A 27362-nucleotide genomic window follows, 5' to 3' on the forward strand; every position below is an offset into this window, starting at 1 on the left:
CGAAGCAAGTTTCGAAACTCTAATCTGGTGATATGTGGGTGTCAGACTGTGCTGTGATCAAGGCTTGTAAGAGCCTATAATGTTACCTTATTACAATTGGTTCACTTAATACATTACAGTTTATTTTGCTCCATAAGGTAATAATGGTAATGGTCCTCACCCTCGCTCTTTCTTCGACATCTTTCAATCATCTTCTGACTAGGTTTGTAGGTGAGCTTTTTGGCCTTTACGGGGCCGCGCCCCCATGAGAAAGTGAGATGCGTACTTGGGTGACCCTATGGGGTCGTGAACTATGACCCTGAAGTGGAATGAGTCTGTGATAATAGGGCATTTCCCTTTAGATTGAATCCAAAATCATTTCTAATATGGCTCATATTTCAATTTCTAGTGGGCTTTTAATTTGAAACTATACATCAGAATGTCCTGAAACTTCTTGGGTGACCCTATGGGGTCGTGAACTATGACCCTGGAGTGGAATGAGTTTGTGATAACAGGGCGTTTCCTTTTTAATTGAATCCAAAATCATATCTAATATTTCTCATGCTTCAATTTCTAGTGGGCTTTTAATTTGAAACTACAAATCAGAATGTCCTGAAACTTCTTGGGTAACCCTATGGCGCCGTGATCTATGACCCTGTAGTGGAATGAGTCTGTGATAACAGGGCATTTCCTTTTAAATTGAATCCAAAATCATATGTAATATGTCTCATATTTGAATTTTGGTGGACTTTTAATTTGAAACTACGAATCAGAATGTCTTGAAAATACTGGGTCACACTATGGGGTCGTGAACTATGACCCTGAAGTGGAATGAGTCTGTGATAACAGGGCATTTCCTTTTAAATCTCCAATAAACTATTGGCATAAGCTTATATTTGTCAATTAATGCCCTAAATCCTAAATGCCCTAAATGTAAATGTAAATGTAAATTAGTTGGGCTTTTATTTTGAAAGTAAATATCGAAACGTCCGTTCATTTCCTTTGATAGTGTTTGCTTTAAAAACAAACAAAACAGAGTTAAGTTGTAATAAAATAATGAGCATAAATTGAATTGACGCAGCTCGTTCCACTTTAACTAGAGTTGCACCTATCAGCTGTTAATCTCCGCTGCGGTGGCTGAGAAGTGTGATATCATTCAATAGACAAAATCGATCTTTAAATATTCGATCTGCCTGTTTAGTTCATGCATGCTTATAACTAAGAGATCATAACACTTAGTTCAGTTAAAAGGGGTAAAAGAGATGAAAAATGTAATAAAACGGATAAAAGTTGAATGAATTACTGTTATGTAATAGCCTACTATCCTGTCTCAGATTCTAAATGTTCAATGTCCCCCAGTCAATAGGGTGCTGGGGCTCGGACAGTTCATAAAACATATAATGACAGAGAGAAACAGATGTTAAGTAGGAGGTAGAAATATATCTCATCTGTCACGCCACGTCCTGCTACGCGGTCCAATACCTCCATCTAGCGACTACTTGACGCCAGTGGTCCGTCTCCCGACACACCAGTCTGCAATCAGCAATCACCATTCCCTTTATTCAGCCGGGGATTTCCTATCAGCCGGCGCCAGTTCGTCGTTACGTCTACCCAGTCAGTATCGGTCCTACCAGCATTCTTGAACCTCTGTTTCGTAGCCTGCCCCCGTGGTAACCACCTCTCCTCTTCCCTAGTTCTCCACCTGCCACCGGACCCCTGCCTGCCTGACTACCCGCATACCGTCTCGTCCTCGCCTGCCTGACTGCCTACCTGCTATCGAACCCCTGCCTGCCGGACTACCCGCCTGTCGTCGAACCCCTTTCTGCCTGACTGTCTGCCTGTTACCGGACCCCTGCCTGCTTGACTACCCGCCTACCTACCAATAAATCCCGTTTCCCTTACCCCGCCTCTGCCTCCCTGTGTTCAGCATTTGGGTCCCCCCGTTCTGTTCCCATAACATCATCATTAATTATATGCCAATAATAGATAACGTTGATGCTCTGAAGGGACAATAATTGCTGCACACCCCTAATAAATATTACGTTTTTTTTTTTATTTTTCAGCCTGTTACGTGTAGACTACTACCACTACTGATTTACCGGGCTTTAAATAGTTTGCTGTGCTGTGAGAATTTATCATCTTTGATCTTATTTTTTTCTACAATTACAACATCAATTGTAACTTTTTTTCTGTCTTTTGTAGATGCATCACTCGATTTTTAATGATGATTCAAAGCCAGAAGTCAAACGCTGCACAACTTGCTGCACACTTTTCCACTGCCCCCTATGCCCAAAATTTAAACCAACCGGAAACACAAGGCTTCAGTGCCACCTGGAATCACACACAAAACATTCCATTACATTTAAAGGTAATATATCTATGTGTGTAGAAAGAATATAAGAATGTATGTGCATATGTCTGTATACAATATTTATGTATGTGTGTCTACTTACTTTTATAAGTCACTGACTTATTTTCCTCTCTATCTTTTGCCTGCATTGATCTTAGACAAAAAGATATGCAGGTGCAACCTCAGCTGCAGGGATGGGGGACATTATCATTGCCCCCTTTGTGGCAAAACGATCATAAGGAAGTCGGCTATGGATCTACACCTGACGTCCTGCAAAAACACGCAAGACAGTCCATCCACCTCAGCTGCCGTCCAAGCATCCACTGTATCACAGAAAAGGTCATCAGTACAGTACTACCACAACAACATAACGGGAAACAAACAACATAGCAACGTACCTAACTAGCTATCAAGCTCTCTGTCCCTATCTGCCTATCAGCCTTCCTGCTTGTTAATGCATTTAGATTGATAGAAAGAACACGTGTTAATATAACACGCATTTATTCGCAGTCGCAAGGACTTGCTCTGTATATAGGCGCTGATGAGCCATTATAACCAAATATTATCCGGAAGGGGGCGCTACAGTTCAAGATATTTATATTCACTCAGTTTTATTCGCTCCACATTGATTTACTAATTGAATGTCCTTCAATTGTTATATGACGTCCTCTCTTCTTGTATAGGCTACCATATTCTATATATTGAGGCGTATTTGATTTAATGTTAAATCCTTGAATCCTTTTTAATTATTCACAAACCGTTGCTAAGAAGAATGGGCAGTAGATGTTTGAAAACGTATATTTTATTATAGCACAGTAGTCCACGATATGATGTCATCATTGGCTAGATGACTTTACGGCTCGGCGGCTTGAGGGGAAATAGGCGGGCATGGGGTGGAGGGGGGAGAGAGAGAGAGAGAGAGAGAGAGAGAGAGAGAGAGAGAGAGAGAGAGAGAGAGAGAGAGAGAGAGAGAGAGGGCTCAGTGGCGACTCGATGGCCGTTTTTCAGAGATCTCAGAGAAGAGGTTGGTGAGGGGAATACCCATATGTATCTGGTGTAAATAGACACACCAAAACCTCATGCTTCACCCCCTAGTCTCCACCATACGGACGCAGACATGAATTCGGCCGAGCAGACGGTAACGTGGCTCATCACGCTGGGGGTCCTGGATTCACCCAAGAAGCGGATCTCGGATCCGGAGAGCTTTCTCCAGTCTTCCCTGCGGGATGGAGTGGTGCTGTGTAGACTGCTGGAGCGGTTGCGACCCGGGACGGTGCTGGGCAAAGTAAGCAAAGTGGTACTTAGGACTGATCCACTCCGGACACGGGTGTGTGTGTGCGTGTGTGTGTGTGTGTGTGTTTGTGTGTTTGTGTGTAAAAAACGGGAAATAACATGGGCCGTATCTGTTTAAAATGCACATAATATAGCCTACATAGCGCGTCCTTGTTGAATATAGACAAAAGCAACATGTTTTCAGAAAATGTAAATATACATATCCTGTATATTTGTATTATCCTGTTTTATCGTTAAGGCTATCTAATTGTGTCGAATGATTTACATAATATTCAGACTTTAATAGCAAAGCATAAAATTAGGGGTTTATAGATGAGCCAACATGGGATATCCGGTCCCAGTCCACTAGTGTGCGAAGCGGTCAATTGTGTGCGTGAAGCGGTCTATAGTGTGCGCGTGCGTGATTGTCCGGTCCGCTATGTGTGCGCGTACAAGTAATACCAGTGTCCGCGAGCAGAAGACATCTTGGCTATTTTATCTATAAAATGATAAAAACGACATTTAATCTATAGGCCTGGTTATCACCGCCATCAAGCATTCTACCGGAGAAAACGGAGCGTTATGTTTACTTTTAGTTAGTGAGGAAATAGGCCTACATATATTTATATATAGGCTATATATTTTGTCTATAATGGGCTAATTACAGTGCAGCTCTGTGATAGGCTACTGTTCCCCATTGCTCTCTTTATTTGTCGGTCTTTCAAACGCACACACACACACACACACGCGCGCGCGCGCGCGCGCGTGTGTGTGCTACGAGGAACCAACGTCACTTCCTCCTCCTTATTCTAATCCGATTTGCGAACGAGCAGACCGCCGCGGAGCAAGTGCAAAAGCGCTTTAGTATTATTTAATAACCATGACAGCTCTAAACCCGCACCGTACCTTAATGGAAATCGTTGTTAGTAAACCGAGGTGTTCGATTCGGATCTGTTGAAGGTGTGCGGGGATCACATAATCAAAGAGAGGGTCTCGTGTCACAGATCCCTCCCTACCTGTGCAGGTGTTCCCTGACCCGCGAGCGGACAGCGAGTGCCAGAGTAACATCAGCGAGTTCCTGCAGGGCTGCAGCGTCTTCTCCGTGGAGGTGAGTCTCGACAACAGCCCCATGAGGAACCCCCCCCCCCCCCCCCCATGCGTTCAGAGTATAGGGAGATTACCGAATTCGGTATTTTCTGTCAATCTTTCTGCGCCCTCCGACTTTGCGTTTGCTTAGCCTACTGTAACTGTGTGTGGCTCATAGTTAAAACCGATAGTGCACGAGTTCTCAGTGTGAGTGCCTTGTGAACAAAAACATTGATATATTAGGGATTGGACGTCATGTGCAGAAGCTTATTATGTAGATGATCGGTTCAAGTATTCAAGGGGAAATATCATAATGACAATATTAGGCGATGGCTGAAATGAACCGCATACTTTAGTTATCCTTTTCTTTTGGGTCTGTTGGGAATTTTGTGTGTCTTCTCATGACTCCCAGCACAGGCGTCCTTGCCCGGATTACTTCTATTTAATCAGTAGTTATAGCAACAGAGATTTGAAACAGTGATTGTTGGTGCCTGGCGTTGTAGCAACAGATTGCGCCACCACACTATTTATGATTATGGAGCCGCTGGTTGTGTGTACTTTGTGACCTGTTGCATTCAATGTAACAGAACACCCCCCCTGCCCTGTGTGCAGTGTGAGTGTGTGTTCTGACTTCTGCCATGCTTTGACACCGACACAGAGACACACAGACGCACGCACGCACGCACGCACGCAAACACACACACACACAGACAGACAGACAGACAGACAGACAGACAGACAGACAGACAGACAGACAGACAGATCAATTAACTAGTGTGTGACATCACACATGAGAGTGGCGATCGCAATTTCTGATTAATATGATTTCTGATAAAGGTTAGATCAACATACCAGTCTACCAAGTGGGCTGATCTATCCGTCATGCACCTGGGTGGACACTCCCACTTGTGATGTCACAAACGGGTCGATTTTGCTAAGTTTGTTTGCATGGCTTATCAACGTCGAACCTGGTGAAGTAGAAAACCATTTAACAAAGAAATAGAATATAAAGAACAGTGCAGTCTCTGGTGGTAAACCAGTTATTACAACTTCCACTTTGAAAGACAGAAAGGAAGAAAACCTTGAGCTAGCCTACACCTTCAGATAGCCTACACCTTGAGCTAGCCTACAACTTCAGATAGCCTACACCTAGCGCTAGCCTACACCTTGAGCTAGCCTACACCTTCAGATAGCCTACACTTAGAGCTAGCCTACACCTTGAGCTGGACTAAACCTTGAGCTAGCCTACAGCTTAAGGTAACCTACACCTTGAGATAGCATACACATTGAGCTAGCCTACACCTTGAGCTACTCTACTCCTTAAGATAGCCAACATTTTGGGCTGAATGATTCCTTGAGATAGCTAACAAGTTGAGTTAGCTAAATATTGGGCCGAATCAGCCCCACGAATGCAAAGTCAGGCGAAGAATTTAGGAAGAGGGATGGATGGGTTGGCCTTCGTTAGGGGAAGGGGTGGAGAAGGGCTCTAAGAGGTAGGGAGGCAGCAGTGGTAATGATTTAATTTAAACTGTCAGTTGGCCCTGGATTTTCCCTCCTCCTGAAACAGGCGTTTGAGTTTGGATAGCTTGATTTACGGGGCCTCTTACAGCGACAGCAGGGCCCCAGCTCTCTTAGCAATTAGCTAAAGTGCCGTCGTGTCATACATAGATGGGCCCGGTATGTATGCAGTGAAATAACAAAGCATTTGTCCGTTTTTGAGTATTTTTTTATTTTTATAAAGCTCTGCATTTAAAAAATATCTGAATATGTGTTTTCTTTCGGGGGAAGGAAAAGGAAATAAATTAGATACAAAGGCACCACGTGGGCGGGCTGTTACTGTTATAACGTTACTGGTCAGTAAAAGTTATACCGTACACTACGCACATACTAACTCGTAATTCCCATCTATCATAGATTAGTCCAGATGCCTTATGTTGTTTACCGGACAGATTGTGTTGCATACGTGTGGTTACTCTTTTTGAAGTTCACACCCAGGACAAAAGACTGACAAACTGGGACCTTGAATGCATTGTCTATGAAGAACACTTGGTTTTGTAAATCTGGTCAGGGGATACTGACCGCAGTGAAGCACCATGAAAAAGCACAATTCTAATAATTCTGCTCTTTGTACATGAGTAGCTCATAAAATTAATTAGTAGGCCTCTTTTGACTTTTGTGCCTATTACCAAATTGGCTTTAAAACTGCATGTGTGCTCAGCTACATAAAATATTTGGTCTTGGAAGTGTGTGTGTGTGTGTGTGTGTGTGTCCATTAGCGCTATGCAGATCACAGTAATCCGGAGTAATCCCTGGCAGACCGAGGGGGCAGGAAGTGTTTTGGGTGTTGAGACGGATAGTGGATCAGCCTCGGTGGCTGGGGAAAGGAAGAGGGTAACATTGATAGTTAATTTACTACTGGCATCGTACACTGGTATAGTAAACTGGTATAGTACATCGGTATCGTACACTGGTATAGGACACTGGTATAGTACATCGGTATCGTACACTGGTATAGGACACTGGTATAGGACACTGGTATAGTACACTGGTATAGGACACTGGTATAGGACACTTGTATAATACACTGGTATAGGACACTGGTATAGGACACTGGTATAGGACACTGGTATAGTACACTGGTATAGGACACTTGTATAGTACACTGGTATAGGACACTGGTATAGTACACTGGTATAGTACACTGGTATAGTAGTACACTGGTATAATACACTGGTATAGTACACTGGTATAGTAGTACACTGGTATAATACACTGGTATAGTATATTCCTTCAGGTGTCTTTCAAGTAAGGTCTGAAAGGTTGGGCCTTTGTACATATTGAACGATATGCCATTTTGTTATTATTCTTTGCAAATCAGAAACCAATGGCATAGATTTGATAACACACTGCTTTTCACTGTTGCATAGACGTTTTGCCACATGTATTTTTAAAAACGTAATGAATAACATTATCTTGGTTCTTGCAATGCTCTTGTTTCACCTACTCGTATAGACTTCTCACAAAAACATTCAAGACCAAAAGGTATATTATTATCTCTTGGTACTGTACCTGGTGACGTACATTGAGATAATGGAGCTGCTGCTCACAATTTGCAGCAGCTCATAAGTTAAAAAGTATTGTGTTTATCTCTCTGTATATTCTGTAAAACATTGCAAGCATCGGAGAATGCAGAAATAAACCCAACCGAATCTCCTGTCTCTCTCTCTCTCTCTCTCTCTCTCTCTCTCTCTCTGTGTCTGTGTCTCTGTTTCTCCCTCTGTCTCTCTCTCTCCCCCCCCCTCTCTCTCTCTCTCTCTCTCTCTGTCTGTGTCTGTGTCTCTCTCTCTCTCTGTGTCTGTGTCTCTGTTTCTCCCTCTGTCTCTCTCTCCCTCTCTCTCTCTCTCTCTCTGTGTGTCTGTTTCTCCCTCTGTCTCTCTCTCCCCCCCCCCCTCTCTCTCTCTCTTTCTCTCTCTCTCTCTCTCTCTCTCTGTCTGTGTCTCTGTTTCTCTCTCTCTCTCTTTCTCTCTCTCTCTCTCTCTCTCTCGCTGTCCACAGCCCTTTGAGGTCAGCGATCTCCTGCAGGGCCAGGACATTTCCAGGGTTCTCACCTGCCTGGTGGCCCTCAACAAAGCTACCGAAGGTAGCGCCATTCTACTTTCCCTCGTACATCTTTCACTCTCGCTTCATGTAGGACTCCATTTTGGCTCTAATATTCAAATACATTATTTTGTGTTGCTCGGACACAGCCGTTTGCTTTGGGCTTCAGGCTGATACCTTCTGATATCCGTTCAGGAGTTCAACTGAGGTTCATTACATGATGATGATGATGATGATGATGATGATGATGATAATGTAATAATAAAGAAAAGGATAATTGTATATTTAAGACATGGAAGACCTCAATAAAAACCTCAATATTTTCAAGCATCATGTCACGATCGTAAATGACCAGACATACTCTCCTCCTCAATGCCGACAACGGCAACACACAGCATGAACCGATGAACAACGCCTGTGTTAACCACCTATAGTGGGATAATCCTACCCTGCATGGCGCTCCCCTGCTATTCTCTAACCCCGCCCTGTTGTGGCGCGCCCGAGCAGAAAGGGGTCCGGTGGAGGACGGAGTGTGCGTGCGCCACCCCGTCTCCTCATCGCGGATCAAGTCCTTCGAGTCCTTGAGCACCCAGTGCCAGTCCTCCAAGCTGCTGCAGCCGCAGTACCGCAGCCTGGTGGGTAAACCACGATAAGACCATCTAGGGGTGGGCCATTCCAGGACTGTACTCTGGTGGGGAGAGTTCCTGCTGAATCACAGTAGGACTGTTAGATCCCAGACTCGTCTTGGTATAATGGTTAGTGGAGGTTTGGGTTAGTTGGATGGTGCGGGTCGTATCATGGTGTTATGTGTTTATTCAGTGTTCTATAACCCGTGTGTGATGTGTCTGTATCAGTGTTAGGTAAGCATCTCATTGACTGATGCGTTAATAATAAATAAACGTCAATCAGTGTGTGTGAAAGGTTCCCACCTCTGCCAATTATCAAAAGAGATTTAGAAGAAGCAAACCACTGTTTAGCATGATTTCGATAGTGTGATTGTTTCATTTTGTCCAACACCCATTCACTTCCTCATGCTTAGGGGACGTAGCGACGAAGCTTTCAATCCGTTGCAATATGCAATACATCCACCTCAATATGCATGTTTTATAGCAGTGTGTAAGTGAGTGAGACGTCAGGCCTGTTTCCATGCTGAAGCCCTTGCCACAGATGTCTGTTTAGAAGCCTACTGTGAATCTATATCTGTCCATCTGTAAATAATGTCTCCATCTCTGCCGGTCTGCCCCACATTCTCTCGCTTGCTCAACCACTCACTCCCTCACTCTCACACACTCCCTCTTGGATTCAATTTAATAAAGCTTTATTGTTTTTTTTTACTGTGTTGCCAAAGCAGGGAAATAAACAGGAATAAATGTAGGAATTAATGTATAAGTTTACTCCCCTTCTCCACTCTCTCTCTACCAACTCTCTCTCTCACTCCCCCCACTGTATCTCTCCCTCCCCACTCTCTCTCTCTTTCTCTCTCTCTCTCTCTCTCTCTCCCCCCACTCTCTCTCTCTCCCCCCCCCACTCTCGCTCACTCTCTCTCTCTCTCTCCCCCCCCCCCCCCCCTCTCTCTTTGTCTCTCGCTCCCAGGACATGTCAGAGGGCAGTGGGTGTGGCCAGACGCTAGTGAAGGCCCGCTTCCCCTTCCAGCAGACCAATGAGGACGAGCTGTCCTTCTCCAAGGGGGACCTCATTACCGTCCTGCGGCAGGAGGAGGGGGGCTGGTGGGAGGGGGCCCTCGGGGGCCGGACTGGGTGGTTTCCTAACAACTACGTGCGGGAGGTCAAAGGCAGCGGTGGGTGTGGCCTATTTTGTTGACTATTTTTTCTGTGTTTTTCATTGTGTGTGTGTGTGTTTGAGGCCCTGCAGTATTAAAGCTGCTGTCTGTTGGGATTTGAGAGCTTTAAAGACAGAACAAGAACAAGGTTTTCAAACGAAATAACCAAACAAAAACGTGCCCACCCCCACTGCTCCATCTCTCCCTACGTTTCTCCTCCATTGTGTGGCATTCATGTACCTGTGATTGACAGGCAGGCTTGATTCTCCAACCAATCAGGAAAGAGTGGCCCTGATTGGTCAGAAATGAGCTGGGAGCGTTCCTAAATCAAAATGGTCTCCTACAGAAGCAGCCGCAGTCAACTAAAAACAGATATTCTCACAGAGCGTTTCATTCACTAATGGCTGTCAGATGGTTTTGCCCTTTCTAACAAATTACACTCAAATGATAATTCTTCAATCTTACCTACTGCATCTTAAGGGTGACATATTACATCACCAGGTGTGAGTGTGATTCGCCATTACAAGCTGTTTTGAAAATCTGCCTCTTCTGACATCACAAGTGGGCGTGTCCAACTACATGTATGACGGCTAGATGAGCAACGTTTGCTACAATCCAGTGGGTAGGCTGGTAGACTGATCTATCCAGCACACATCTAGGTGGACACGCCCTCTTGTGATGTCAGAAGTGGCAGATCTTCAAAATGGCTTGTAACGGCTAATCACACTCAAACCTGGTGGTGTAATAGTTCACCTTTTAAGTGTGCTTCGTACAGTTGTGGCATTGATTTAGTGTTATTTGGTTTGGTTTGGTCGTGTGTTGTTTTGTCCTTGTGATACCAAGCGAGCGTTGCTGCTCCGAACAGTTTTTCAAGTCAACACCTAGTATTTCTAGAAGAAGTGCAAAATTTTGTTTTTATCACATCGGATGTACTTTATTAATGTGGGTGTTGCAGCAGAAGTAGAGGAAAGCAATTGGGAGAATACCAGAGGATTATCAGAGAGCTTATCTTGATGTACAGTCATTTGCCGACTCTTTTTACCTCTTTGGGACAAGTGAGGGATTCCTAAATCTTAAAGGCTTACACAACCCAAACGCCATGCTTTCCCTCTCTCTTCCGGCGACCACTGGTTCCACCGGTTGTCATGGTGATCCGTGTCGTGTAGTCTCCCATTCCAAAGAACAGATTTGGAGGAGGGATGGAGAGCAGGAAGTGCGAGTGGCCGAAGAAAGCCCTCCGAGGCGTCCTGTTATTGAGTCCATGAATACAGCCCATGTTGTATGTCAATCAGGACTGACACAGAACTGATTCAAAACGCCCCTCCTCCTGTTTCAAAACGGCCTGCTCTCCTTCACCGTGCGCTCCGTCTGTCGTTTCATTTTCATTCTTTATTTATTTGAGGGGAGGAAGGAAGCACTTTGAGGAGACAAAGACAGGACGTTCCACAGGTTCTAGGCTTCCTGGCCCTGGGCTAGCAGCGCTAGGAGAGGGAGCCCTTTGGAAACAAGGCTGTTCTAGGAGGGCAAAGGACTGGCCATACGTTGTAGAGACGTGGGGCGTTTATAGCATGGTAAAAACATAGATATGTATTTTAAGATTTACATTTAGCAGAAGCTTTTATCCAAAGCTACTTTTAGGTATGCTACATACAAAACAAAATACACCGAAAGAGAATACGTCAGAAAGAGAAGGACCCTGTTATAGTGACTACACGCCTATTATCTAAACACCCTTTTATTCTGGAGTTTCCAGATCGGGCTGATTCAGATACGGATGCTGTGGAGAGAGACTAGCAGCCAATCAACAGCCAGTGGCTATTTCATATTAACACGACCCATCTCTCTCTCTCTTCCTCTCCTTTCTCCCTCTCCCCCTCTCTCTCTCCCACTCCCCATTTCCCTCCCTCTTCCTCGCCTCCTGTCCCCCTCTCGCTCCCTCTCTCCCCCTTTCCCCTCGCTCTCCCTCTCCCCCTCTCTCCCTCTCCCCCTCTCTCCCTCTCCCCTTCTCCCCCTCTCCCCCTCTCCCCCTCTCTTCCCCTCCAACAGAGAAGCTGCTGTCTCCAAGGTCTGGCACCCTGAAGAGCCCCCCGAAAGGCTTTGACACCACCATCGTCAACAAGACCTACTACAATGTGGTGAGCATCTCACACATTAACCTGTGTGTGTGTGTGTGTGCGTGTGTGTGTGTGTGTGTGTGTGTGTGTGTGTGTGTGGTGTGTGTGTGTGTGTGTGTGGAGCTCCATTTCAGGAGTTTTTTTTTAAGTCCGCTTCCTAGAGAGAGTTCTGTTTAAGCATCTCGGACACTCATAGTGCAACACAACGGTGTGTCGCTGTTTCTTACAAAGCATCGCTCATTATAATGCACTTACCCAACGACGATACTTCTTATAAAAAAGAACAGCACAAAGTTTGCTCGTTTGGCTTGTGCCATTACCATGGTGATAACCACGCCGTTCTCTAATGCTGCGTGGCCAAACGTTGCCAATCCCTTAGTGCATTGCTCGTTTTGTTGGTTTGAGTCAAGCTGGGGGTGGAGTGGGCGTGTCTGCAATTAGTGACAGATCGCTCCGGCCTACTGCTGTTCCTCTGACGGTTAGCCCCGCCCCTGAGTGGTGACTCACGTCTAGCAATCTAGAATGAACGCCCCCCAACAGACAGCTTAAGCAATGACAACACACAATCATGGTGTGTGTGTGTGTGTGTGTGTGTGTGTGTGTGTGTGTGTGTGTGTGTGTGTGTGTGTGTGTGTGTGTATCATTAGGCAGATGTCTTCATTATGGATGCTATTTGTACAGTCATGTTATTACTGCTATGACCTTTCTAAACTAGCTTCTAAGTGGGCGTTTGGGGGTATCGGTATGTGTATGTCCGTACATGTGTGTGTCTTTGCACGTGTGTGCAATGTAGGTTGTTTTTTGCGCTCCACTAGTTTCTGCTGGCTGGCTGAGGGTGTGTTCATATATGTGTGTGTCTATGTGTGTGTGTGGGGGGGGAGAAAGAGCAAGGAATATTGTGCACTTGAATAATGCAACAAGCTGACACGCACACACACACACACACACACACACACACACACACACACACAAAAACGCATACACGGGATGTACAGTCACAGTGTGTGTGTGTGCGTGTGTGTGTGTGTGTGTGTCATGGTGGGTCCTTAGGTCCTGCAGAACATCCTGGAGACGGAGAGTGAATATTCCAGAGAGCTCCAGAGTCTTCTCGTCTCCTACCTGCGCTCTCTTCACGCCACAGAGAAGTATGTGTGTGTGTGTGTGTGTGTGTGTGTGTGTGTGTGTGTGTGTGTGTGTGTGTCTGGAAGGGAAAGATGGATAGAGTTGTGCTAAATTAGTGATACGTTCTCCATTAATCTTCCTCTCATCTATTTCGGTGTCTTGTCTTTTTTCCTGTACTTCTTTCTCTCCTCTGCTCTCCTCTCCTCTCCTCTCTGCTCCCTTCTCTCCTCTCCTCTCCTCTCCACTCCTCTCCTCTCCTCTCTTTCCTACTTCCCTCTCCACTCTTCTCTCTCCTCTTCTCCTCTCCAGATTGTGTAGCCCAGACATCGCTCTCATCCAGGGGAACTTGGAGGAGATCTCCACCTTCCAGCAGATGTTGGTTCAGTCCCTAGAGGAACGTACCAAGTCAGTGCACCCCTACGTTTATTTGTCCACTCTCCATATGTGTTTTGCTATCTTTCTTGTACTGAGTCATTAAAAAAAACTCCCTATTTAATTTATTTGATAACAAAAATGTGTGAATACCTTTGGTTAATGTTGTTCCTTTGTTTGTCTGGCATCCATTGCATGTTAGATTAACATCAGCAAAGGGTGCTAGTTTAAAACCTCTTAGGACGACTTGGCAAACAAAAACCCTGCCCCCCCCCCCCCCCCCCCCCCGAAAGCTGAAATATATGCACTATTAGTTTGATCTAACTTTGACTTATTATTCTTATTCAAAGTGTTATATGAATAAATACTGCACTCAAAATAGTCCCTCCCCCCCCCGTTGACAATCAAGTGCCACCCCAATTATAAGACTGGCCCGAGCTGGCCACCACCGTAGTAATGTCCTGGCTACGCCCCTGGTCACACCTTAGAAAAACAGACCTGGATGCAGCAGATAAGTCTGGGGGAAATGTCGCGGTTCCATTGTTTTCATGCGAAGGCGCTCTCGATCGTCCAAGGTGGAAGCAGTGCCACCTAGTGGCGGAGCTGAGGAGTATCCCACTGTTTCACCGCAAGAGGCTTGTGTTCAATGCACACAACATGTTTAGGCTTTGGTTAGCTAAAGGCATTCTGTGTTTGGCGGTTACATGTGTTTGTGTGTATGTGTGTGTACGTGTGCATGGATTGTGTCTGTGTTATAAATGTGTGTTTGTGTTTGTGTGTGTGTGTGTGTGTTCAGGCTGCCTGAGTCCCAGCAGCGTGTGGGGGGGTTCTTCCTGGGTCTGATGTCCCAGATGAAGACGCTGTACATGGCCTACTGCTCCAACCACCCCTCCGCCGTCAACGTCCTCACACAGCACAGGTACCAGCCACGTGTGTGTGTGTGTGTGTGTGTGTGTGTGTGTGTGTGTGTGTAAATAAAGTGCCATTGTTGCAACCATGTGTGTATATATGACGCGTGTATGTGGGACTGCATATGTGAATATCTAAGAGTGTGTGTTTTGGGGGCGATGATTATAAATGTGACTGTGTGTGACTGTGTGTGTGTGTGTGTGTGTGTGTGTGTGTGTGTGTGTGTGTGTGTGTTTGGGTGTGTGTGTTTGTCAGTGAGGAGCTTGGGGCCTACATGGAGTCCAAAGGGGCCTGTGTGCCTGGGATCCTGACCCTGACCACAGGGCTGAGCAAGGCCTTCACCCGGCTGGACCGCTACCCCACCCTGCTGAAGGAGCTGGACCGACACATGGAGGTCTGGAGCCTCCCCGCTTTCTATCTCTCTCTCTCCCTGTGTCTCTCTCTCTCTCTCTCTCTCTCTCTCTCTGTCTCTGTCTATGTCTCTGTATGTTACTGTCTCTCTTTCTCTGTATGTCACTGTCTCTGATTCTGTCTTTCGCTCTTTCTCTCTCTCTCTCTCTGTCTGTCTGTCTGTCTGTCTGTCTGTCTGTCTGTCTGTCTGTCTGTCTGTCTGTCTGTATGCCACTGACTCTCTGACTCTATTTCTCTAGCTGTATTTCTCTCTCTCTGTCTCTGTATGTCTTTGTCTCTCTCAAATTCAAATGCAGAGAAATTTATTGTTAAAGGAAATAAACTTTTACATTGCAGCAGCAGGTTTAAAACCAAGCAAAAATAAATATATGAATGAAGAAAAATTATACAAAGCAAAATACAAAAGACAGACTTTGAATTATGCTTTTTCTGTCTTTCTCTCTGTCTCTAGGACCACCACCCTGACCGAGCGGACCTCCACACCTGCATGACGGCCTTCAAACTGCTCGCGGTAAAAACACACGCACACAAACACACACAATGCACTATTGCACGTTAAGTAACACCCTCACAGTCACAGACAGAGACACGCACACCATCACTCGCACACAAGCGAACACACTATCAGACACATATGTATGTTGGGGGCATGTCACATGTTTATAATATAGGATGATATTGAATAGCTATATCTATGTGTGTGTGTGTGTCTCTAGTCTCAGTGCCTGGAGGTGAGGAAGAGGAAGGAGCTGGAGCTGCAGATCCTCACAGAGCCAATCAGGAACTGGGAGGGCGATGACATCAGAACCCTTGGCCCGGTCCTCCACATGGTCCAGACCGGCGTCTTCACTCAGGGCTGCCTGGTAATCAGAACACCGCACAGCTCTCAAATCACTATGGTGATGAGCATCATGACGTCATCGCTATGGTGATATGCATCATGACGTCATCGCTATGGCGATAAGCGTCATGACGTCAGCGCTATGGTGATGAGCATCAAAATCAGCGCTATGGTGATAAGCATCATGACGTCATTGATATGGTGATAAGCATCATGACGTCATGACTATAGCGATAAGCATCATGACGTCATTGCTATGGTGATAAGCATCATGACGTCATCACTATGGTGACAAGCATCATGACGTCATCACTTTCACGATAAGCATCATGACGTCATGACTATAGCAATAAGCATCATGACGTCATCACTATAGCGATAAGCATCATGACGTCATCGCTATGGTGACAAGCATCATGACGTCATCGCTTTGGTGATGAGCATCATAACATCAGCGCTGTGGTAATAAGCATCACAACGTCATCACTATAGCGATAAGCATCATGACGTCATCACTTTCGCGATAAGCATCATGATGTCATTCCTATCGCGATAAGCATCATGACGTCATCGCTATGGCGACAAGCATCATGACGTCATTACTATGGTGACAAGCATCATGACGTCATCGCTATGGTGACAAACATCATGACATCATCGCTATGGTGACAAGCATCATGATGTCATCACTGCTGAAGAGCATCATTACGTCATTCCTATTGACATAAGCATCATGAAATCATTGTTTTAATGATAACTCTCGTTCCGTCATGACGCCGTTGGACCCTTCGGTCCGCTCTACGTTTAGCAATCGGAAACTGGAACCAACCAACTCAATAATCATCTCTATGGGAGGATTACTTCTTGAACATGCACATTTATCAGTCTTGTTTGGTGTGTGTGTTTGTGTGTGTATGTGTGTTTTTCAGGAAAGGAAAGAGCGCTACCTCCTTCTCTTCGCTCACACTCTGCTCATACTCTCCCCTAGCCCCAGGATGAGTGGGTTCATCTACCAGGTACACACACACCCCCGCAATCAATTTCTTTCCACACAAGGAGAAAGGTATAGTTTAACACTGGACGTTAAATAGGCTTTTAATTGTGAATCAGTTAAGAATAGGCAAACACTCTATGTTGAATAGGCTTTAAACAGTTTATAAATTAAGAACAGGTTAACAGTTGATGTTAAAAAAAGGCGAAGCAAAACGCTTTTGAAAAAGAAAAAGAAATACAAACTAATGAATAAATGATCAAATGAATAATGAAAAACTCCCTTGAGGAGTTCTTCATCCTGATGCGAGCTGGCGGCAGAAAGGGATGGAACCTGTCTTGACTGTGTGCTTCACATCCCAAGGGGAGAATCCCGCTGTCCGGAATGCTTATCTCCCGGATGGAAGACGGAGACAACATCAGGAACGCTTTTGAAATATCCGGTGAGGAAACGTGTAGCCATGGCGTTGTCATAGTTTCGCCATTCAGCCTTGTGTCCATCCACGTAAGGCCCCGCCTTTAAATATCCATCGCTTACATGTGGATAATTCCAAGTGTGTGAGTGGGTTGGATATCGTAGTTTTGAACGTCCATATAGAATGGGAGTATCATGATTGTCAAATATATTCAATGTATTAATGCTTATTATTTATTGGTTGCTTCCATTTAGTAGTGGAAAACCTTTACCGCGCGTGTGTGTGTATATGTGTGTGTGTTTGCCTGCATGAGTGCAAGCCTGCGTGCATGTGCGTTTGTGTGTGTGTGTATGTGTTTGTGCGTGTGTTTGTGTGCTTGTTCATCCCTCTGAGTGTCAGCGCATCTTTTGTGTATGTGTGTAACTCTGTGTTTGTGTGTGTGTGTGTGTGTGTGTGTGTGTGTGTGTGTGTGTGTGTGTGTGTGTGTGCAGGCAGCCATTGTGATAGGATGCAGGTGACCTGTAACAGCAAGGAGGAGCTCCAGGAGTGGCTGGACCTGCTCACCAAACACACACACACGCCCTCGGCACACGCGCACACGCCGGCCCAGCCGCCCGCCACTCACACGGTAAGGCACACGCCCGTATATGGCAGTTCCTTTTAGAATTCATGTAAGTTACTGATTGGAACCGAAACCGTGATCAATATGTTTCCACCTCTCTCCTCCACCTCTCTCCCCCCTCTCCTTCACCTCTCTCCCCCCTATCCTCCACCTCTCTCCCCCCTCCTCCACCTCTCTCCCCCCTCCTCCACCTCTCTCCCCCCTCTTCTCCACCTCTCTCCCCCCTCTCCTCCACCTCTCTCCTCCCTCCTCCACCTCTCTCCCCCCTCTCCTCCACCTCTCTCCCCCCTCTCCTCCACGTTTCTCCCCTCTCTCCTCCACCTCTCTCCCCCCTCTCCTCCACCTCTCTCCCCCCTCTCCTCCACTTTACTCCCCCCCTCCTCCACCTCTCTCCCCCCTCTCCTCCACCTCTCTCCCCCACTTTACTCCCCCCTCTCCTCCACTTTACTCCCCCCCTCCTCCACCTCTCTCCCCCTCTCCTCCACCTCTCTCCCCCCTCTTCTCCACCTCTCTCCCCCCTCTCCTCCACGTTCTCCCCTCTCTCCTCCACCTCTCTCCCCCCTCTTCTCCACCTCTCTCCCCCCTCCTCCACCTCTCTCCCCTCTCTCCTCCACCTCTCTCCCCCCTCTTCTCCACCTCTCTCCCCCTCTCATCCACCTCTCTCCCCCCTCTCATCCACCTCTCTCCCCCCTCTTCTCCACCTCTCTCCCCCCTCCTCCACCTCTCTCCCCCCTCTCCTCCACCTCTCTCCCCCCTCTTCTCCACCTCTCTCCCCCCTCCTCCACCTCTCTCCCCCCTCTCCTCCACTTTACTCCCCCCCTCCTCCACCTCTCTCCCCCTCTCCTCCACCTCTCTCCCCCCTCTCCTCCACCTCTCTCCCCCCTCCTCCACCTCTCTCCCCCCTCTCCTCCACCTCTCTCCCCCCTCCCCTCCACCTCTCTCCCCCCTCTCCTCCACCTCTCTCCCCCCTCTTCTCCACCTCTCTCCCCCCTCCTCCACCTCTCTCCCCCCTCTCCTCCACCTCTCTCCCCCCTCTCATCCACCTCTCTCCCCCCTCTTCTCCACCTCTCTCCCCCCTCTCCTCCACCTCTCTCCCCCCTCTCATCCACCTCTCTCCCCCCTCTTCTCCACCTCTCTCCCCCCTCTCCTCCACTTTACTCCCCCCTCTCCTCCACCTCTCTCCCCCCTCTCCTCCACCTCTCTCCCCCTCCTCCACCTCTCTCCCCCCTCCTCCACCTCTCTCCCCCCTCTCCTCCATCTCTCTCCCCCCTCTCCTCCACGTTTCTCCCCTCTCTCCTCCACCTCTCTCCCCCCTCTCCTCCACCTCTCTCCCCCTCTCCTCCACCTCTCCCCCCTCTCCTCCACCTCTCTCCCCCCTCTCCTCCACCTCTCTCCCCCCTCTCCTCCACCTCTCTCCCCCCTCTCCTCCACTTTACTCCCCCCCTCCTCCATCTTCCTCCCCTCTCCTCCACCTCTCTTCTCGTCCTCTCCATCCCATCTCCCCCCCCCCGCCCCTCACAGCTACCCCACCACCCAGCCACCCCCTCCAGGCACTCAGAGTCCTCCGGCGGCGGCGGTCCCTTCGGCTTCGGGGGCGGGACCACCACAGGCTACCACACCCTGCCCCACGCGCCCCCCTCCTCCAACCCCACCTACGGGTCCCTCGGCGGGGGCTCGGCCTGGGGCAGCCTGGAGCCGCCCTCCCCCCCCCCGGCCTTGGAGCCAAAGCTGCCTGCGCCCCGCGCCGCCTCTGCGCCCCTCCGCCACACACTGCTACAAGGAGGTACCGCAGCGCTGGGGGGCTCCGATTCTGCTCCGCGGACGGAAGATGTTCCCAATCAGTCAAGTGCCGTAAACGGTGTGACGTCGTCAAAAGAATAGGCGTAAATTCCCACGTCGTTAAAGTCATTTCCTTTCGCTTTCCTCGTGTGACAGGTAGCCACGGAAAAAAGGGTTATTATCGATAACGACAAGAAATTGAGGAAAGCTCCCAAACATTTGCGTTATTGTTACAAATGTTGGTGTTTTTACCGAGGGTGGAAGAAAGTGATGACGATTCATCGAAGCTGCATAATTTATTGTTCTGACTCTCTCTCTCTCTGTCGTTCTCTTTATGTCTCTGTCTCTTTCTCTCTCTCTGTCTTTTTATCTCTCTCTGACTCTCTCTCTTTCTCGTTGTCTCTGTCTCTCTCTCACTCTCTCTTTATGTCTGTCTCTCTCTTGCTCTCTCTCTCTCGCTCTCTCTCTCTCGCCCTCTCTCTGTCTCTCTCTCGCCCTCTCTCTGTATGACTCTCTCTCTGTCTCTCCTACTCTCTCTGTCTCTCTCACTCTCTCTGGCTCTCTCTGTCTCTCTCTGTCTCTCTCTCTCTCTCTGTCTCTCTCTCTGTCTCTCTCTCTCTCTCTGTCTCTCTCTCTCGCCCTCTCTCTGTATGGCTCTCTCTCTCTCTCTGTCTCTCTTTCTCTCTCTCTCTCTCTCTCTCTCTATGTCTCTCTCCAGGACCAGAGTAAAAGTCCTAAGAACATGAAGAAGCTGCTGCCCAAGAGGAAACCGGAGAGGAAGCCCTCGGAGGAGGACTTCACCACCAGGAAGAGTACGTAGCGACGGCGCGTTGCGACGTGGCGTAGCAACGTAGCGACGTGGCGTAGCAACGTAACGACGTAGCGTAGCGGCCAGTGCTAACACTCTACCTTTCACCTGTCGACCACTAGACTGAGTCTGTTAACGGACTTTGAGATGTATGTTAAATAAATCTTCCTGACAAGATATTGAGTCAGTGTGTAGTGTGATACATCCCTCTGGGATGTGTTGTAGTTCGTTCTATAGTTGTTATAGTTTACATCGTTAGTTCAGCTGTCCATCACTTTAATTATGTCTGCTCTCCCTCGCTCTCTCTCTCTCTCTCTCTCTCTCTCTCTCTCCCTCTCTCTCTCTCTCTCTCTCTCTCTCTCTCTCTCTCTCTCTCCCCCTCTCTGTCTCGCTCTCTCTCTCTGTCTCTCTCTCTCTCTGTCTCTCTTTCTCTGTATGTCATTGTCTCTGACTCTGTCTTTCTCTCTGTCTTTCTCTCTCTCTCTCTCTCTCTCTCTCTCTCTGTCTCTCTCTCTGTCTCCCTCTCTCTCTCTCTCTCTCTTTCTCCCTCTCCCTCTCTCTCTCTCGCTCTCTCTCTCTCTCTCTCTCTCTCTCTCTCTCTCTCTCTGTCTCTCGTCCAGGCATGGCAGCCCTGGAGGAGGACGCCCAGATCCTGAAAGTAATTGAGGCTTACTGCACCAGCGCCCGGACCCGCCAGACCCTCAACTCCAGTGAGGACACACACACACACACACACACACACACACACACACACACACACACACACACACACACACACACACACACACACACACAGAGTGTACTTCTATATGGCTCTCTACTAACTGGTTTGCTGTTTTCTAACAGTTCTCTCTCTTCCCTGTTCTTTTATTTCTCCTCCTGTTCCACACTCCTCCTGACCCCTGGTGGTGCATTTGTGTTTTGCGTGAATGCCTTTATGTAATTGTCCTCTATCGTTTTGTGTAATTACCTTCCATTCTTTTTGTTGATGTTGAATCCCTCCTTCACTGGTTTTGTTTTGGTCCCTTCCCAAAATCATCATTTTAATAATTTGTGTACCGTATTATTACCACATCTTCCCGTCAAACTCATTTCGGCAAATGGTTTGTCCCGACACCCCCCCCCTCCTCCCGTCCTTATTTGGTTCATCCCGTTCCCCCTTGCCCCCCTCCATCCGGCACCAAAGCCTGGCAGGGCACCGACCTCATGCACAATCACGTGCTGGCCGAGGCCCACCTCGTCGTGACGGTGGACACCGCCACCGCCCCGGTCACGGGCGCGGTGCCGTGCGCTGACCAATCAGAGGACTCGGAAAATGACAGTGTCTGGATCTCGCCTAGCTACAGGATGATGTCGCTGCAGCGTAAGGCATCGTAGCGACCGCCGTAGCAGTCCTGCTCCCGCTTCTCCCCCAAGACAGCTAGCGAGCTAGGTCGCTAACTAGCTAGGGTGCTAACTAGCTAGGACGCTAACTAGCCCGGTCACACACTATCTAGGTCGCTTACTACCCAGGTCGCTAACTAGCTAGGTCCCTAACTAGCGGGGACGCTAACTAGCTAGGTCGCTAGCAACGACGGTCAAGAATTAGCCCGATTTCTGAGGGTTGGAGAGACTGTTGTTAGCTCAACACGTCACTCTCGCGATGTGTGTGTGTGCCATGTAGTGTGTCTCAAGAGCGTGTTGCTTAATCATGGCTATTGTTGTCCTATTTGAGGTTTATTCAACGTTTGCTTATGATCTGCTAGCGGTATTCCCAAAGACTTCCCAGTCGCGCAGGCCAGTGGAGTGGAATCCTCCCTAACAGGGACATGCTAGCTCCCTTTGTCATCAGTCTTTTTGGCAAGTGGGTTGGTCTTTTAAACAATGGGAATTCTGCCCATCACATTTCAGATATGTAATCGAAATTAAAACTAAAGTGAACATATGTCCCCTTACAACATATGTTTGAACACAGATATGGTTTTAAGGCCCCTAATTCCCACACATGGATGTGGAGAAAACAGTTTGTGATGTCACAAAAAGTATTTTTTTTTTCATAAACATTAAGTAAGAAATTAACTAAAGAAAACGCACAAAAAAAAACGTCTTAACCCTGCGAACCATGTGTCAGGGCACTGACGTGCATCGCTCGTCATGTGTATGTGAGTCCTTGTGTGTTGAACCCCAAGTGGTTGTTGATGTAGCCTGCAGATATGCTTGAATTCTGGTCTCATCTGGTCTTATCTCTTCTGTTCCATTTTAAACATTGCTATTTCGCTCTTCTACTGCCAGCCATAAATATCCCATTCCCCATCGTAAGGCCTTTTTTCTAAATCGTGTGAGTGGACTGAGGCTTGATCTTGTGGGAGTGGCCTGTCCCACTTGTGATGTCACAAACGGGTCAATGTCCTTCCTAGTGGCCATGTTGGGCGTCATACTCTCCTCAGAATGACTCCCCCTGTCGTTGTATGTGCGTGCACCGTGCCGCGTTGGGTCTACTGCATCACTCCATACTAGTACTTATACTATATACAGGGTTTACTACATCACTCCATACTAGTACTTATACTATATACAGGGTTTACTACATAACTCCATACTAGTACTTATACTATATACAGGGTTTACTACATCACTCCATACTAGTACTTATACTATATACAGGGTTTACTACACCATACTAGTACTTATACTATATACAGGGTTACCCAACACACTGTACTTAGTCGGCCACCTAAACAACACAGGCCTGCCGCCTTAACTACGAACACCAAAGAATAAATCGAATAAAATAATAAAAATCTTTAGTTCAGTTCTTATTCAAGGTGTTATTTTGAAAAGCTTCTTATTTATTAATTAAATATTATTAGATAATTATTAGACATCCTCCCCCCCGGTCTGACGGCAAACCCCACCACCTTATCTAACACGTTTTCTGAAACCCTGACATACGACATATAGCTTTTGAACTGAAGCGCCGTGTAACTGGCCCTCAGACTCCAGCCGTAAGGACGTGCACATGCTGTTCCCTGAGGAGGAGAAGATCATCGTGGAGGAGATGAGGAGCAACGGCCAGACCGTGGTGGAGGAGAGGTGAGCTAGGGACACAGAGGGTTCAGGGGGTCATGGAGGACTCGGGCTGACGGCGGTGTGTGTGTGTATTTTCATGTGTGTTTCTGTGTGTGTCTGTGTATGTGTGTGTGTGTGTGTGTGTGTGTGTGTGCGTTCTGACATATGTAGTTATTGTAAGTTGCTTTGGATAAAAGAGGCTGCTAAATGCCCTAAATGTAATGTAATGGTGTGTGTTTGTGCGTGTGTGTGTTTGTTTCTTCCGACAAATGTAATGATTGTAAGTCGCTTTGGATAAAAGAGTCTGCTAAATGCCCTAAATGTAATGTAATGGTGTGCGTGCGCGCGCGTGTGTGCGTTTGAGATTCCCTGTGTAAACCCCTCCTTTACGCCGTCGATCCTGATCCCATTTCCCGACCACGTGACCTGAGTCATTGGGTTTATTTCCTGCCCCTGTAGAAGCCTGGTGGATACAGTGTACGGTCTGAGGGATGAAGTCCAGGACCTCAAACAGGTGAGTCCAGTGCTTCTCCTCGCCTACAATGCTGGCCAGTGTCATCGTACAACACAGGTGGCTCTCATTACACTAATTATGTGTAATGAGAGTGTAATGAGTGTAATGAGAGACACCTGTGTTTGGACTTACGTGAAAAATTAGGCTCTAGTGAGGGTGTTATTGTCTTGTGGCCCACTGCATCATTTACTTTGCCATAACTGTATTAAAAGCGTGTTTTAGTGTGAAAGGGAGTCGATTTAAATTGGCTACCGAGCGCTGACCCTCGCTGGTCGATCGTATATAAGGTCAAGTCCAGCAGTTTGAAAACATCTGATCTCATATGAATGAGTGAGGGTTGGAGGAAAAGATTGTGGGCAAAGCTAGAAAGTTGGCTTGTACACCGTTCACTTCCTTTATTGCTCTTTTTTCCTTCGCTCGCTTTGTAAATCTCTCTCGCTTTCTCTCTCTCTCTCTCTCCTTCTCTCTCTTCTCTCTCTCTCTCTCTCTCTCTCCTTCTCTCTCTCTCTCTCCTTCTCTCTCTCTCTCTCTCTGTCTCTCTCTCTCTTCTCTCTCTCTCTCTCTCTCTCCTTCTCTCTCTCTGTCTCTCTCTCTCTTCTCTCTCTCTCCTCTCTCTCTCGCTCTCCTTCTCTCTCTCTGTCTCTCTCTCTCTCCTTCTCTCTTCTCTCTCTCTCTCTCTCTCTCCTTCTCTCTCTCTCTCTCTCTCTCCTTCTCTCTCTCTCTCTCTCTCTCCTTCTCTCTCTCTGTCTCTCTCTCTCTTCTCTCTCTCTGTCTCTCTGTCTCTCTCTCTCCCCTCTCTCTCTCTCTCTCTCTCTCTCCTTCTCTCTTCTCTCTCTCTCTCTCTCTCTCCTTCTCTCTCTCTCTCTCTCTCTCCTTCTCTCTCTCTCTCCTTCTCTCTTCTCTCTCTCTCTCTCTCTCTCCTTCTCTCTCTCTCTCTCTCTCTCCTTCTCTCTCTCTCTCTCGCTCTCCTTCTCTCTGTCTCTCTGTCTCTCTCTCTCTCTCTCTCTCTCTCTCTCTCTCTCTCTCTCTCTCTCTCTGTCTATGCAACCAGGACAACAGGAGGATGCATCGCACGCTGGAGGAGGAGCAGAGGGCGAGGAAGGAGATGGAGCAGGTGGTGCGGCGGGTGCTGAAGAACCTCAACGACCCGTCCTGGGACGAGACCAACCTCTGAGCAAAGAGCGGGCGAGAGAGCCAGAGACATGCAGGCAGAAGGAGAGAGAGAGAGAGAAGGTATCCAGAGTGAGGGATCTAGAACCGTAAAGGCCCGCACTCTGACCGTTGCTTTGTTTCCTAATCTAGGACGGCTTTGAACTTTTGAATGGTGTTCTACGACGACTAAAGGACCAAAATGAAGGAAAAATAGATCAGAAGCCATTACCTGACCAAACAAGCCATACAGTACCGACCAAAACGCTGTGATATGCCACATAGGCTCAGGGACGTGATGTCTCGTCCACTTCCTGTTTTGCGAATGATGACACTTTCCTTTCGTCCATTCTTCAGTCCCTTCCCCCTGCACTTAAGTAAGCCGTTAAAAGTACTGACACTTTTTGTTTAATTTTTCTTTTTTTTCTTAATCATTTTTGGATCTTCACATTCCCAATCAGGTTGAAACACCTTTCTTGCGCTCCCCGATTCTTTCCTTTCATCCCCAAACGTGTTATTCCTTTTTTTTTTTATCTACAACATTATACAACATATGACTGTACCTTAACAGAATGAAGAACTACTGTTAATCAAACAAAAACTTTTTGTTGCCAAAATGAATTGTACTTGAACAAGAATTCCAGGCTCCCTAGCCACCGCCATTTTAACTCCCTTTAAATCTCACAAACCCGTCGAAAGTGTGGTTCACCTCGGAGTCCTCCATCTTACACTGGAGGTAAGTGTGTCTTTTTTACCCGTTCAATTTACTTAAAGGAGACATATTATGGTGTTTTCCCAACAAGTAAACATAGTATATGAATTCCAGAAAACATGTTTTTGAAGCTGTTTGCTGGAAATAGCTTTTAGGAAAAAAATCTTGCCTACCGCTATTCCCCTGTGTTTCAGTCCCTTCAGAATGCGCTGTTTCTGGTGTCTGCAGCTTTAATGCAAATGAGCTGCTGCCCATTGACCAATGAGCTGTCAGACTGAACCACAGCATGGAGAAGAAGGGATTGTTGCCGTTTGCAGACTCCTGGAGCTCTATATCTATATAATATAATATAATAATAATAATATTACATAATATATAGGTATTTATATAATATTATATCTAATATCAACGCCAAAAGCTATGTGCGCCTCGGATGATATTATGAATCACAAAGACTGCGTCTGACATCTCTGGTACTTCCACAACACGTAAAGACTCGTAGTGGGGGTTTTCTCGGCCATGGTTGAGAAGAATTGGGGGAAAGGAACTTTGGCCTTGACTCTCTGAAGTCCATATTGAACCGTGACATGGAGGAGAAAGGGATTGTACTCCGGGAGCTGAGCTGTCGGACTGCCGCCAAAGCTTCAGCGGCAGTCCGACAGGGGGAGCTCGGCGGCAGTCCGGCAGCTCAGCTCCGGGAGTACAATCCCTTTCTCCTCCATGTCTCCACGTCTCCCCCCCGCCAGAGCAAAGAGATTGTACTCCCGGAGCTGAGCTGCCGGGCTGCCGCTGAACTCCCACCGCCGGAGCTGCTCGTCCGCTGGTCCACAAAATCTTAGCTATGCTCTGATTGGAGGGGAGTGGGGAAGTGGGGGCTAATATTCAAATAGAGGGGAGGGGGCGCAGACACTGACTCGCTCGTTTGGTAACTGTAGGCGGGGTACTTTCAGAAATGCATATCTCACTCAAAAGATCATGTACAGACTTTTTTTAAAGTTTGTATGCGTGTGGGAGCACCAGAGACCCAAAACAACACCCCAAATCCCAGGAAAAGTGTTGTTTTCATAATATGTCCCCTTTAAGAAATATATATATTGCATTTTGTTCGGACGTCTAAATCATGTATGACGTGTCATCATGTGTTTCATGGCTGTTTTTTTTCGCATCTGTCTGTGGATGAATTGATATGAATGCGATGACCCTAAAACTACGACAACCTTTAGAAAGGTGAAAGATGGAATTCGTGACTTTTTTCGTACCTGGCGGGACGTGTGGAATGCTAAATGAAAATCAAAACTTAAAGTGTCTCACTGTTTGTTGCTGTTGTTTTCCATTAGTTTCTTTTGCTTCCTGAAAATAATACAAAGTATAAGCAATACGGGAGTACAAGATATCAATATTTGTATAATTTTTTTCCATCGTCATTGTAAAAATCTGACTTTTATATTTTAGATTCATGTTTTTCTCTGTTTATATTAATGTAATTTCTGG

The 27362-nt window shown here is 47.0% G+C and overlaps 1 protein-coding gene across 1 annotated transcript; it reads left to right on the forward strand.

Moving 5' to 3' along the window:
- Positions 1-3342: 3342 nt before the first annotated feature.
- Positions 3343-26372, forward strand: LOC307074468 (rho guanine nucleotide exchange factor 7-like). Its single transcript, XM_079734630.1, is given in 22 exon segments — positions 3343-3614; positions 4626-4709; positions 8243-8327; positions 8792-8919; positions 9878-10082; positions 12111-12199; positions 13229-13323; positions 13610-13705; positions 14469-14591; positions 14837-14975; positions 15444-15503; positions 15709-15855; positions 16763-16849; positions 17188-17266; positions 17731-17867; positions 19383-19565; positions 19567-19644; positions 20359-20452; positions 21069-21158; positions 23424-23520; positions 23956-24010; positions 25062-26372. Coding segments are annotated over 22 exon segments (2442 nt in total). The 5' UTR covers positions 3343-3446; the 3' UTR covers positions 25185-26372.
- The last annotated feature ends 990 nt before the right edge of the window (positions 26373-27362 follow it).

The sequence above is a fragment of the Pollachius pollachius genome, assembly GCF_949987615.1.
Source record: "Pollachius pollachius genome assembly, chromosome: 4".
NCBI lineage: Eukaryota > Metazoa > Chordata > Actinopteri > Gadiformes > Gadidae > Pollachius > Pollachius pollachius.